The sequence below is a fragment of the Neovison vison genome, chromosome 7, assembly GCF_020171115.1.
Source record: "Neovison vison isolate M4711 chromosome 7, ASM_NN_V1, whole genome shotgun sequence".
Taxonomy (NCBI): Eukaryota; Metazoa; Chordata; class Mammalia; order Carnivora; family Mustelidae; genus Neogale; species Neogale vison.
This window is the reverse complement of record NC_058097.1, coordinates 95,861,813-95,876,923: the sequence shown is the minus strand read 5'-3', so window position 1 is coordinate 95,876,923 and position 15,111 is coordinate 95,861,813. Positions and strand designations below refer to the sequence as shown.

Sequence of the window (15,111 nt, the reverse complement as noted above, 5' to 3'; positions counted from 1 at the left end):
AAGAGGCTGGCAGGAGCCCTAAAGCACAGGCAGCCTTGTCTGCTTCCCTCCCCCTACCCCTTGATCTGCATTTGCTAATTATTTTTTCTTCTTTTACCGGCTTATGCTTCCAATCTGTTCAAAGAAAATAAAGCATTCTGCTCAGGCTGGGTGAGCCAGGGCGGCCCCAAAGTACAGAATGGACACTGGGACTCTGTGCCCTCTTCACAGAGCTCCATCCAGAAATGCCAGAATCAGGCACCTCCTTTCATCTCCCGCCTTTAATTGGGTTACTCAGCATTCTTGCTATGACCACTTTATACTGGGGCAAATTCCTCCCCAGTTCTGTTGGCCTATTTTGGTAATACTGAGCAGAGGTTGTAGGCAATGTTCTTTGTATTTTGGAAAGAGTTTCAGAAACTGGTGGTTAACCACTGGTAAATTGTAGGGCGAAAGCATAACATTATTTAGTATTTCACTGATAATTTTCAGTGTGGGGGGCTGTCTGCATGCTTTCAGTAGAAAGCATTGCTGTGCTCTAGCTATCACTTTGAAAAATTGTGTAGAACACATTTTATCCATATTCTTCCCAAATCAAACTTTAAAATTTCCCAGAGATAATCTGAGGGTTAGCTGGTACAGGACTAAAGTAAAATACGGCCTAATGTATTACATCCTATTTGCAGTAACCCCAGTATTTTTCAAGAACACATCAAGGAAGCTATATAATTGAATCTGAACCCTTGTTTGGCAGTACTGATTCTGTACCAAACGTTTTTCTTTCTCACTGCCCTCCATATCTTAAATTGTATCTCTTCGGATCAACCAGTGCCTTGACTAGAGTCTTCATCCTAAATCGAATTTCAAATACATATTCAATGCCTGCTATGTTTTAGACATTATACTCGGACTTTAAAACTCTTGTTTTAAACTTTTTTTTTTAAGATTTTTATTTATTTATTTGACAGAGATCACAAGTAGGCAGAGAAGCAGGCAGAGAGAGGAGGAAGCAGGCTCCCTGCTGAGCAGAGAGCCCAATGCAGGACCCTGAGATCATGACCTGAGCCGAAGGCAGAGGCTTTAACCCACTGAGCCACCTAGGCACCCAAAAACTCTTGTTTTAAAGAAAGACAAAGAGGCTGTGTGGTGGGTGCTAAAATACGGCGGTGGAGAATTCTGCAGATTGGGATTGTTGCCTCTTATAAGCTAACAGTTTAGCCTGTTTGAAGGACATGCTGTCGAAAAGACACAAGACTCCTGGGTCAGAGACAAAGGACTTTATTATTCATTGTCAGGGTTTCCTGTTGGTGTGTGTTGGATTCCCCATGTCCCCTGTTATGGGCAGAACTGTGTTTCTCCATAATTCATATGTGGAGGCACTAAGCTCTGTGACCTCAGAATGTGTATTTGGAGATCGGGCCTGTAAAGAGATGATTAAGTGAGAGCAGGCTGTTAGGATGGGCCTCCATCCAATCTAACTGCTGTCCTTATTAGAAGAGGAAATTAGTAAACACAGAGAGACACTAGAAATGCTTGGACACAGAATAAAGACCCAGGGAGGGCGTGGGGAAATGGCAGTCCTCTGCAGTCCAAGGGAGAGGCCTCAGGAGAAACCAAACCTGTCAACATCTTGATCTGGGACGTCTACCTTCCAGAACTGTACGAGAATAAATTCTGTTGTTTAAGCCCCCCAGTTTGTGGTATTTTGTAATGGTGACCCCAGAAGACATAAATAGCCCACAAGTCTGATGGGGACAATGCGGAAGTCCATCACAGATGTGTGAAGTGTGTTGCATTATAAGAGAAATGCACCAGATTCAGGGGATTACTGATTTCACAGCAAGGGGAATCAATCCTGCTCTTGGCCAGAGGGGAGATGTGATCTTGTCCTTCAAGGTTGCTGGCTACAAATACAGGCCTAGGAAATGGCCTGTGTGGGGCACCTGGCTGGCTCACGAAGTGGAACATGGGACTCTTGATCTCAGGTTTGTAAACTCAAGCCCCATGTTGTGTAGAGATTACTTAATAAAACCTTCGATTAAAGGGGGGCACGCCTGGGTGGCTCAGTGGGTTAAATCCTCTGCCTTCGGCTCAGGTCATGATTCCAGGGTCCTAGGATCAAGCCCCGCATCAGGCTGTCTGCTCAGCAGGGAGCCTGCTTCCCCCATTTCTCTCTGCCTGCCTCTCTCCCTATTTGTGATCTCTCTGTCAAATAAATAAATAGATAAAATCTTTAAAAATTTTTTTTTAAAAAGGGAAAGAAATGGCATGTGTAAACCATGGTCAAGGACTTATATTCTTGGCATGCCCAGCAAAAGTGTTCAAGACCCATGGCCGACTGTTTCTCCCAATGTAAGTATGCTTCTCTCTCCCTCCCTGGTTGAACATACCACTTATCCCAACTGGGCACATGTAGCAACGGACATAGCAGCCTCGTATGTGTCCTTGTAGATGTACACATGCATAGGCAGGTTTGTTTGTTTTTACTCAGTAGTACCTCATGCAAATTCTCCTAAGTCAACTTACATGTTTCTACTTTATGCTTTTTAGTGGTCGCATAATATCACATACATGGGTGTTCCGTCATGTATCCAGTCCTTTATCTATTTATTTTTTTAAAGATTTTATTTGTTTATCAGCTAGAGATCACAAGTAGGCAAAGAGGCAGGCGGAGAGAGAGGGGAAAGCAGGCTCACCACCCAGCAGATACTCCGATGCGGGGCTCAATCCCAGGATCCCGAGATCATGACCTGAGCCGAAGGCAGAGGCTTTAACCCACTGAGCCACCCAGGCGCCCCTATCCAGTCCTTTCTTATAAAGAGTTCACTTTCAGTTCTTGCCACCATTGTAGCAATAAAAATTCTTACCTGTAAGTCTGTATACACTAGGGCTCTTATTTCCGCTGGCGTGATTTCTGGGAAAATGAAAACGTGATTCTGTGTATCGGTGCTCTCCTGAATTGCTGCCTTCCTGGTCATTACAGAGACCGCATCTCCCATGACAAGTCAAACTCCCTGGCATCATTTGAGAAATTGCTGCTGGAATTTCAACTTAATATCTATTTTGTCAGCCCTGTCAATGCCTTTGTGAGCAAATGGGACATGCTTTAATAAGTCCTTTTTTTGACCTAAGTCCCCTAGAGAGGATTTTAGTCTACAACTCAAAATCCTGGCTCATGCAATGTATTTTCCATTTTAATATAATGCTGTACATATTCAAGATGACAACACTCTCCTGTCCTTGGTAGGGACACAGCCTTTGGGTTGCATTTCTAGAAAAGATGTAAGATTGGTACAGATCTGTTAATTAATATTGCATGTCTTATATTTCAGCTGGAAAGAACGGTTTATCTTTTACCAGTGCTACGGGGCAGTGGGTAACACTCCATGTAGCACTTTCTTCCTCTCACAGAGAAATGCCAACCTTCTTCCCTCCTCTGTCACGCAACCAGATAGACTGATCTTCATGGGTCAGTCGACTGCTTTTGGGTACAAATGAAAGAAGAGGGAAGCAAGTCCCTGTGTTTTTTTTGAAACTACATATAGCTGATCACGTTCAAGAACAACCAGAGAGATTTGCATGAATGTTTTTGGTCCCCCTCTCCGCCACAGCTTTTTAGAATTCTTCCTAAAGTAATCATTTGAGGATGGGAATAAAAACCAGGTCAATAGCTATATGTAGAAGAATGAAATTCGACCATTCTCTTACACCGTACACAAAGATCAACTCAAAATGGATAAAAGACCTCAACGTGAGACAGGAATCCATCAGAATCCTAGATGAGAACATAGGCAGTAATCTCTTCAATATCAGCCACAGCAACTTCTTTCAAGATACGTCTCCAAAGGCAAAGGAAACAAAAGCGAAAATAAACTTTTGGGACTTCATCAAAATCAAAAGCTTCTGCACAGCAAAGGAAACAGTCAAAAAAACAAAGAGGCAACCCACGGAATATGAGAAGATATTTGCAAATGACAGTACAGACAAAAGGTTGATATCCAGGATCTATAATGAACTCCTCAAACTCAACACACACGAAACAGGCAAACGCATCAAAAAATGGGCAGAAGATAAGAACAGACACTTCTCCAATCAAGACATACAAATGGCTATCAGACACATGAAAAAATGTTCATCATCATTAGCCCTCAGGGAGATTCAAATTAAAACCACATTGAGATATCACCTTACACCAGTTAGAATGGCCAAAATTAACAAAACAGGAAACATGTGTTGGAGAGGATGTGGAGAAAGGGGAACCCTCTTACACTGTTGGTGGGAATGCAGGTTGGTGCAGCCTCTTTGGAGAACAGTGTGGAGATTCCTCAAGAAATTAAAAATAGAGCTTCCCTATGACCCTGAAATTGCACTCCTGGGTATTTACCCCAAAGACACAGGTGTCATGAAAAGAAGGGCCATCTGTACCCCAATGTTTATAGCAGCAATGGCCACGGTCGCCAAACTATGGAAAGAACCAAGATGCCCTTCAACGGACGAATGGATAAGGAAGATGTGGTCCATATACACTATGGAGTATTATGCTTCCATCAGAAAGGATGAATACCCAACTTTTGTAGCAACATGGACGGGACTGGAAGAGATTATGCTGAGTGAAATAAGTCAAGCAGAGAGAGTCAATTATCATATGGTTTCACTTATTTGTGGAGCATAACAAATAGCATGGAGGACAAGGGGTGTTAGAGAGGAGAAGGGAATTTGGGTAAATTGGAAGGGGAGGTGAACCATGAGAGACTATGGACTCTGAAAAACAATCTGAGGGGTTTGAAGTGGCGGGGGGGGTGGGGTGGGAGGTTGGGGTACCAGGTGGTGGGTATTATAGAGGGCACAGCTTGCATGGAGCACTGGGTGTGGTGAAAAAATAATGAATACTGTTTTTCTGAAAATAAATAAATTGAAAAACAAAACAAAACCAGGTCAAACGTGCATCTATTTAAATCATTTATTTCAACATAGGCGTTGTTTTAAATTTGCACCTTATCTTGTAACACTCATCATATCTACAGAACAGGATTGAGAAAAGTACATAAAAGGATTATTTGACCACATTTTAACAAAAGTGCTTAAGGCTTACCTGTTTCAGAAACACAGGTGTGCCAGTCAGAAAGAGCCTCTAAGTGGTAATACATTCACAAACTTGCTGGGAAAGTAAAATATTTACAAACTCACTTTGTACATTTAAACGGGATGTTCTAAAGCGTTATCACTACTGTTAACAATAAAATCTTACCAGTAAGGCCTCCTTAATCTTCTGGTATTCCACAGAGTATAGTGCTTTTATGCAGGTGGGAGTTTTTCAATTATATTCCCATCTTCACCATAAGCTAAGTGGGTTTTCTACCACTATTTCTAGTACAGACATACATTTACTTTCTACACAAAATGGTTTTTATTCACTTTTTGTCAGTCGAAACCTTATTAGTAGCAGTTGGAAGTTTTATTAACAGCCATGTATTTATAAATGTAAGGGGGTAAATTATTCAGAAGGAGGTCTCTAAAAATTAAAATAATCTCATTAAACCACCCCTGCTTTTTTACGTAGGCTCCACGTCCAGTGTGGAGCCCAGTGCGGGGTTTAGAACTCTCGACCCTGAGATCATGACCTGAGCTGAGATCAAAAGTCGGTCACCTAACCAACTGAGCCACCCAGGCACCCACACCCTATTTTAAATAAACTGTACACTGTGAAATTGAAGTCCATTATCTAAACAAGTTAATAATTTAAAGATATTTATTAGAAAGGATTCCCTCATGATTTACTCCATTTATGTGAATGTTTATTTTAATAATGATTAGAACACAAGTGAGGGGTATAAAAATGACTATTATAAATTACTATAGCAGTACCAAAAATGAGTATTAAAAAGTAGCAATTCGTATGTTAAAAATACATAGAAATTTGCTGTACTTCTTTAACGAAGCATTTTATAAAAGTATAAAACTATAGAAGGTGCTGTTTTGCTTTTTTTTTAAGATTTACTTATTCATTTGAGAGAGTGAGCGAGCAGGGGGAGGGGCTCAGGGAGAGAGAGACTCTCCCTGCTAAGTGTAGAGCTTGATGGAGGGCTCGATCTCACAAACCCTGAGATCATGACCTGAGCTGAATTTGAGAGCTGGATGCTCAACTCACTGAGATACTCAGGTAGCCCTAGGAGGTGCTCTTTTCATGAATTTTCTGTTTCTTTGATTCTTGAGCCAGAGCAACAAGCAAACATTACAAACAGTGCAAATGAGCATCAGCAATCAATTACCTTTGAGTTCAAATAGGAGACTCCAGTGCAGAGCAGAAGGGCCTCAGAGTAACTGCTTATCCTCACCTTAATTTAACTAACTTGTTACAGCCTAAACTCAGTGAAATATAAGCTAACTTCATTTCACCCTCTGTAACATACATGTAAACTCGGAGTATTTACTGAAATAGAACTTGCAAGTGGACCATTTTTCAAAAATTGCAACACTTAACATTAAAATGTGAACTCTGAATGTCTTAAAATTAGAAGGGAAAACCTAAGTCATGGTTTATGAAACTTGTACTTAAATAGTCAGATAAATAGAAGGGGAAGGGGAAAGGCAGAATTTACAAACATAAATAAGAAAGGAATAAAATGTTATTTCTTCTTTACGATTTAAGGGGAAATATTCAGCACAGTTGATTTAAAACTCTATTATCAGTCTCTTTGAGCTTGATATTGGTCAAAGCCTGGACTTTAAAACAATTTACAGATTTGAGGAATAGCTTTCATGTCAGTTACCACGTTTATTAGTTTTGGGTTTCATGGGAATGATGTAAAGCAGCCCTGGTATTTTGCTTCCAGGCAAGGCAATGGGTAGGAGGATAATAATAATATAGCTCTTTCTTGCATTTCTATCAGTTCCAGATCTCTATATGCTTCACCAACACTATCATTATCCTTAATTTATATGGATGATACAGACTAGGTGAGAAAAATGGACAACAGACTTGGGTCAGGAAGCAACTATGAAGCAATCCGAAGGAAATCCACTCATGTGGACCACCTCACAGCACTAAGATCCTGGAGGGCAGGCTTTCTGGAGTTTGAGTTCCAACATCTGTTGGTGTTTATCGTATTAGGAGGGGAAGTTCCAGAAGGTCTCCTTGGCAGTTAAAGAGTTAGAAAACCAAGGTATCAGGGGGTATGAAGAAGGATAGAATGTATGTATTAGATAGAATGTATCTAATGTAGTCTAGATACATTATTGAAGGAGTCATAGTAACAAGCACTTAGAGGCTCTGCCTTCTAGTTTCTCAGGGATTTGTTCTGCCTTTAATTTCCAGGGGGTCTGGTAAATGGTCCTGCAAAGAAGCTAGGGAATCCCTGTGTTTCTGACCTGACTCAGCAGCATTGTAGGGGCTTGCCCAAAGCTACTGCTTGATATTTGTGACTAAAACGTGCACATGAAATCAAGCGTCCTATCCTGCAAATAAAGAAAATCGAGAAATGGGGAGTCCTAGAGAAATGGGGAAAACCAGCTGGGGGGGAAGAGCTGCAGGGAGGATGGCAGTCCCACGAAGGATGTCCACTTACCTGCATCCACAGTCATGCTCCCTTCCTGAGCAGGAATGCTGTGGCCAAGCTGCCTCTGCACCATCGTGCTGCCGGCCCGAGTCCTTGACAGATTAAAATTCAGCCCTTAACACATCAGCCGATCCCTACAAATGTCTTCAAAGGTAGTCCTTGGAGTACTAATATTTGGGGCTTAATAGGGATTCAGTTCCTCATTTATAACCTCAATAAATACATCAAACATCTGTCTTCCGGGCTTCTCTATGGATCTAATAGGATGCCTTTGTGAAAATGCCCTTATTTTTGTGTAAAAGGAAAAAAAAAACCAACCCTAAATCTCCTAAATGCCAGGTCAAACAGGATGATACCATTGACTCCATGGCCATCATCAAGACATTTATTTAATGTCTTGGATATAGAATATGGAATGGAAGGGGAAATATAGAGTTTTCTAACTACTAACTTACTGAAGTTACTAGTTTTGTATGTGCCTCGGGTATTAGGGCTGCGTATCAAATGAAAGGTGTAAAAATTAGGGAGAAAGTAAAGCAGAAAGCCAAAACTGGACAGTGGAGAGAAAGGCCAAGAACATATACAGAGGGAGAAAACAGCAGAGAAGTCCCCCAAATAAAAATTCATTTCCTCTAGAATTTAGAAAGCATATACATATATATATGTATATGCTTTCTACACTATATATATATAGTGTAGAGAAGAGAGGTTAGAGAATTCGGGTTGTTTCAGAGCAGGTGCTGCTCAGACCAGATCTTTTTTGTACTGTCCTTCTCAAGGGCATACACATTTACACTTCATTTCCATACAAGCTTTTGGTGGAAAGGTTAGGCATTTTATTGAAGAAGGCTCACAGTTCTGACTCTTTGTCATTTTCATCCAGATAATATTCATCATCTGTGGTTGTGTCTGTGTCACAATCTGAGTCCAGTGGATTCTCTTCATAGATATTAAGTGGTGTGCTTGGAGATAAGGCATCTTCTGGCATCTGGCCCAGAGGAGAATTTGAGCCAGATGGCTCTGTTGGATTAGGAGCACTAATCATGTCATCTTTCAGGAAGCCAGGGTTCTTGAGAAAGCTCGGCTTCCATAATCTTCCTTGTGTGAGTGACCTCTTTACATTCTCCAAGAAGGCCAACTGCTGTTCTTTCCCAAAAATTCCATAGTCAATGGGTCTGGATATGGACGTGGCAGACCGGGGACCCATTTTTGTCCTGTCACTGCACAAAGCTGGATTTTCATTTGCATCACAGGAGGAAAGCTCAGAAAAGGATCTGAATCTTCGACTGTACCCACCGTTGCTAGAGAAATCATTCCCTAGGGTCAGCTGGCTCAGGGCATTGACAAGAGACGTGCTCTCAGACAAATGGCGCTCCCTGACTTTTGGAGGATGACTTTTGCGTACCAGATTACCATGCACACTGATGCTTTTTAAACTGTTTGAGTGACGGCGGTGTGGTTCAGGTTCCCCCTCCAGAGATGAAGCACTTTGTTGCTGCCCATAAGTGGACAACGGGATGCTCCCTCTGGATTTCTCTTCAGGCTCCAATGGAAAAGGAGGGTTCAGTCCTTTCTGAAGGTCAGAGAATTCTGCTTCCCCGAGGCTGGGGAATGTCGGTTGGGTCAAGGCCGCTGACTGTCTTTCCAAGGTCTGAGCTGCTGCTACGTCTTTCAACTTCTCATACTTGGGTGATGAGTCTGAGACATTTTTAGACTCATTCTGACGTAGTTGTGACATGCCGTTAGACTTCTGATTGCTTAAATGTGTAGAAGCTTCTCTGTCGGATATTACAGTCCCCTTGAGAGAGTTCTCAGGTTTCTCAACACCCATCACATCGCTCCTCAACCTGCGTTCATCTCTGGAATCTAATGGCTTTGGAGCAGGCTCAGGGGACAGAGCGTCGCACTCTGGTGTGCCAAGAGACCGGCTGTCCAAACCACAGCTGTTCCCACTTTGGGGGAAGATAGTAGCTACGTGTCTTCTGGGGCTTAAATCTTTAGCTGAGAATTTTCTGCTGGCTTTGGACATGGCTGCCCATCTGTGTTTAACTAAAGATCTGTTCTTCCCTTTTTCTGGGTCATCCAAGCTGGTTTTATTTTTATTGCTTCCTTCAGGAAGCGAAGGTTGATCCCATGCCAACTTCCGTATTTCGTCTTCGGCTTTGCCATTCTCTGTCATACTTACCTCCTGACTCTTTTGAGGTCGGTCTCTGGGTTCAGACTGCAAACTGTCTACATCTGCTTCACCTGGACAAGTCCCTTCGTCAAGGTGTAGATTTTGCAAAACTGGAGTAAGAGCAAAGACCTGGCTTTCTGAGTCAGAAAGTCCTTTATTAGTCTCATTTTGGACATGTGTTCTGGTTTCCCCTCTTACTTGCCTAGGCTGCGATCCACAGGCGCTCCCAGCCGTAGCTTCACCTGTGGTATCTTTCTGAGGGCGTTCCGCAGTTCCAGGAGCTGTAATCACCACAGCCTTACCTGGACACTCCTCAGAACTTCTTCCGGTTGGGGAATTTTCAACAGTCTCTTCTGAGCGGGCTGGAAGATGAGAAGGGCCACGGTTAACCAACTTAATGGGCTGCTGACAGTCTTCCAAGTTCTCTTCTGTAACTTTTTTTCCCTGAAGCATTGATGAAGGGCACAGGGTTTCACTTGGCCATTTCTTCGCTCCCTCCTTTCTGCTCTGTGAATCACCAGCAGGTGTTCTAGTGAAGTTATCTGGGGAAATCTCTCTAGTTTTCGATGGTCCTTTATGAAGAGAAACATCTGTCTCCGTAGAAGCCATTTCCTGTAATGTGAGCTCTGAGGATCCAAGGTCTCGTACAGCAGTCATATCTTCAGTGGTGTGAGAGAGAAAATGGCTCTTCTCCTGGGCAGAGCGGACCAGCATCTTTTGACCTTCGGATGAAGGTGTTCCTGATTGCTCTTGTGGAGAATCATTTAGTTTGTCCTTTTCAAAAGCATTAGGAAATGCTTCAGTCTCCACTTTCATTGATTCTGGATGGGAATCAATTTGCTGTGTATACTTTTCAAGAAAGTTGCAGAATTTCTTGCTGTATTTCCTTGGCAGAGTGTAATATATCGAAACCACCTCGAGACATTTTACATTATCTTCATCACCAGAAACAGAAAACATACTAGTGGTCTTAAATTTGTGTAATGCTTTCCCACTTTCTTTTCTTGACATGTCTGAAGAAAAAGGTAAAGGGTCTTCATTTGAAAAGAGACTTGTCTTGGAGGAAGCAATTTTACCATCCTTTTCAGTATGTTCTTGAACGTCTTCCTTTTGAGGGTGTCTTTTGGGTAAAGAACAATCACTAACAGGCGAGTTTCTTTCTGGAGGGCTAATGATGGTCTCCCAAGGTTGTAGCGTTAGAGCACAAGCACCTGTGTTTGAGGCCAAGGATTTTTCTCTTTCCTCTCTCCCATTAGAGGCATCTGGTGCCCCCGAAGGACAAGACACAGCCCTCTTGATGAGGAATGGAAGTGGTCCTTTTCTAACAGAAGCTGATCTAATGGTTTTCATATGTGTCATTCTCTTCGTGACTTCAGACGCTACTGAGACTGAGTCTGACACGGCTTTGGAACATTTGCTTTCTGACTCCGAAGAGTTGGAACTGAATTTGTTTGATGTGTACTTCCCTACCGGGTCTTCCACCTTATTCTTCATTTGGAATGGAAGTGGGTCATTCCTAAAGGAAGAACGCATTATCTTACTTTCCAGCTTCCTGTTATTGATGAGGAAACTGGCTGATTTTCTTGGCGAGATACAGTAAGTTGTGTGACCCTCAGGACGCTTGGAACTGCCTTGATTCATTTCCCTGTGGTTACTTTTATCACTTGATGCTGATCTGCTTTCCATTTTGCTTAACTTTTCAAAACAGGATATGCATCGTCTTATTTTTCCTTTTCCTTTTCCCTCCCTGCAAGGAGGGCAGGAATGACATTTGACAGCGTCAACTACCTCATCATGTACGAGCACGAAATTATCATGACTCCTTTGGTTTTCTGAGGAGCTTGGGGCAAACTGATCATTTTGGGGTTTACGATCATTGTCTTTTTGTTCTCCTTCTCCCAGAGATGGATCTTTGCCTGAAGGACTTCTCCTGGAGAACGCCATTGTAGAAGGAATCACCAGAGCCTGGAGAAAAGAATTATTCGATGGTGACGTATCGGGTAGGATAGCTGAGGAGAGATCTAAAGAGTCACCTGGGATCTTGTGGCCAGCCGCTGACTGGCTACAGTTCATAGAATGAGTCGTGCTGCGTTCTTCTTTCTCAGCATCTAAAACAGCAGGCTCTTCTGGAAACTGTGCGCTTTGATTCTCAGCAGGTTCAGAGCTCCAGGGGTGATTTCTAATAATGCCTGCACTATCTTCACCACTTACTCTTACTTCTTGGTGACATCCTGGATCTGGGCCGGGAAATGATGTTGTTCTGCTTTCCTCAATGAAAGGAGGGGTAGTTGCTGAGACAACTTTTCTATTCCCGGGATGATAATTCCTATCTTTTTTTAGTTCGTTGGATTTCCCTCTGTGTGATAGATGAATTTTGGATATATCTCTCTGTTTGGAACTTACTGTGGTAGACGCGTTCCAAGCAAATCTTCTGCTCTGGGCTGAGTCCTGAAAGAGGGGATCTCGAAAATCGGGGGAAGGGTTAGAGATGACAGTCTGTGCATCAGGTTGGGGCCTTTCACTTGTCATGTTTGTCTGGTCCATCTTGTTCAGTTGTTTATACTCTCCCAAAATAGAGTCATTCAAGTCTTTCTCATGGCTCACTTCCGTGGCCAAGATATTGGGTGGGTTTTCAGTAAGAGGTGGAGAATCAACTGAATTCCTTTTGGTCACAGTGACTTCTGTATAGATTTTTCCTGGAAGAGAGGCAGGCCTCATTTTCTGTGCGGTGATGGTGGGCTTCTGAAAGATGGAACTCTGAGGATTCCCTCTGTCATCAGGAATCTGGGGGAATGAAGTTTTGAACGTAGATGCTAGAGTCTGAGCGATGCCAGATGAATAAGATTCTTTGTTTATGTGTACATCCGTAGGAAGACTGCCGTCTTGACACACTGACTTACCAGATGGGATGTGATAGCCTGGATCAGTCAGAGCACAAACATTTGGTGTGTTGAAATGAGTCGACTGGCTCCCATTACCTCGTGACATCTCCATGCTCTCCAGCGTGGGTGTCGGAGAACCAAACTGCCAGGGGTGTGGCTCTTCTTGACCTCCGAACATATTTGTTCTGTAACTAGAAGAAAACGATCCCCAGTGTTGAGAAGGAACACCATGGCCACGAGCAGCCAACACACTATTTGCTTCCATGGGAATCATTTCAAAGTCTCTGTGGGAAGAAGGGAAGAGATGCCTGCTTTGATGAAACTCAGACCAGGAAGAATGTTCTTCCTGTGGGTCCCAAAAAGGACTCTGTCTAAATCTTTGTTCCCCGTTTCGTCCAAAGGTGTTGCTAGACAAAGATTGAGCAAATGGGTTTTCCTGAGGGTAGAATGGCATATTCTCTGAGTTCTCAAACGGGTCAGGACTTATTGCATTATCCACGGGGGCATTAAAATGAACACCTTGGTAAACACTCTGTGAACGGTAGAATCCGTATCTCGTCTTCTCCTGAAAACACCTGGGATACGCATACGGGTCGGCAGTGTCGATCTCCATGGGCGAGGGGGCCCTCAGAAACTCTTCCTGGCTCTGCCTATCTCCAGAAGAATCCACTCTATTCCATATGATGGAGGACAAAGGAGTCCTCTTTGGGCTCTGCTGGTGCCTGGGTGGTAGAAACCCACTCTTGTTCTGAGTGATGGTTGGAAAATGTAAGCTTCTTGCTGTGAAATATCTTGTAGCTGGTGAAGCCGATCGTTGCCTGCTGTCGAAACACAGAGAAGTACTACCAAAAGTATTCTTTCGCACAGAATCTTCTTTTAGGAGCCTGGGCTCCCTCGTTCTGTACATATCATAAATTGTTTTTGTTCTTGGAGAAAAGGTTTTAAAACCTTCCCTAGGGGCTCCTGGCCTCAGGATGTCATAGATAGACATATTAGAAGTTTCTTTATAGTGGTTTTTGTGCCATCCGGTGATATTACCGTGTGTGTTCCCTCTAGAGTAGAAATGACTGAACTGTGTTCTCGATCCATAGCTGAGAGACGTTGTGGTATTCACGGAGCTTGGACACTGTTCCTGAGCCAGTTTGGTATCCAAATCATCCAAAACTGAAAGGAGAATATAAGTCAGCTTTTGTGTACAACATTTACAATCTAATAATAATTTGAGTTGTTGGGGCCCCTCAACAAGAAATAAAATAATTTAAAATTTTATTTTTATTTTTTTAAGTAGGCTCCATGCCGAGTGTGGAGCCCAACGTGGGCCTTGAACCCATGACCCTGAGAGCAACACCTGAGCCCAAATCAAGAGCTGGATGCCTAACTGACTGAGCCACCCGGGTGCCCCTCTAATTTTATTTTTATATAAATGTGGTGACATATGTTTTGATTATGTTTTTAAGATATTCTGAATTTTACAAGGTTGTGGAGTAAGTTTCTTTTTCATTCTTTTTCAAAATTAACTTTCGATAATGCCTTAAGGACATAAAGCTACATTTTTCCCCCCAACAACAAAATTTTAAGTGTGTCTTTGATTTTCTTTTTTTTAGTTCATCTTTTGTGTCACCAGGTAGCTAAAATATTCCCCACCATGTTTACCTCAGAGGGTTCCAATAAAAATGAGAGTCTGTAAATAGCATGTGATTTCTCAGTTGTATTGTTAAAAAAAAACAGCATTACCACCAAAAGCTTAAGCATGTAATTTATAAACATACTTACTTGGATGGATTTGAGCAATACAGAAAATTTAAAGTTCTATACAATATTGCTAACTGATATGCTAACGCTAGACTGTTTTCCTGGAAAAATAAAGACCCCACTATCATCCCTATAATATCACACTTTCTATGTGTCAGCCCTGGTTCTAAACACTTAATTTATTAATGCATTCAGTCCTCACAGAACCTTATGAGACTGACACTATTACTGTTCTTGTTTTATAAATGAGGAAACTAGGCATGAACAGATTAGGTTGTCAAGGTCACAGGCCGTCTGTCTGCTGTGTCCACATAATATAACACCTGGGCCATAAAAGCTCGCTTTTCATTTTTTAAATGAACCATAAAGGTGATTTCACTGCAAGCTCATGATGTTACAAGGATTTGGACTTGCTGTTGTTAAGCACGGTTGACTTTTCTCTCAGTGGCAAGGTTGGAGGGTGGTGTCCAAGTCAGAGCTCAGTGACCTTCTAATACGGAGGACTTGGAGCAGCCCAAAACCAGAGACCAAGATGACTAGGACCCCAGCCTCTGAGACCACAGACAAGTCACAGGATACATTCAGTCTGTTGCTATTTCTTTGAATTGTGTTTACTTAGTCATATGACCTCTTTTCCTCAAGAAAAACCTGTCAGATTTTTAAATAGAACAATTATCTTTCAAGGTTTCAAGATTCCCAAGGACCCATTTTGTCGTGGATACAGTTTTATCATATTCGTGTTATAATAAATACAAACAAGTAGATT

At 42.3% G+C, this 15,111-nt stretch overlaps 1 protein-coding gene across 5 annotated transcripts in view; it reads right to left on the bottom strand.

Annotated features, from left to right (window-relative positions):
* Positions 1-6,048: 6,048 nt before the first annotated feature.
* Positions 6,049-15,111, bottom strand: part of EXPH5 (exophilin 5) — a 68,058-nt gene continuing 58,995 nt past the window's right edge. For all 5 annotated transcript variants that reach the window (XM_044257695.1, XM_044257696.1, XM_044257697.1 and 2 more), the window contains one exon: positions 6,049-13,757. In XM_044257695.1, the coding sequence (XP_044113630.1) occupies positions 8,386-13,757 (5,372 nt within the window). In that variant the 3' untranslated portion in view covers positions 6,049-8,385. The remainder of the gene's footprint in view (positions 13,758-15,111) is intronic.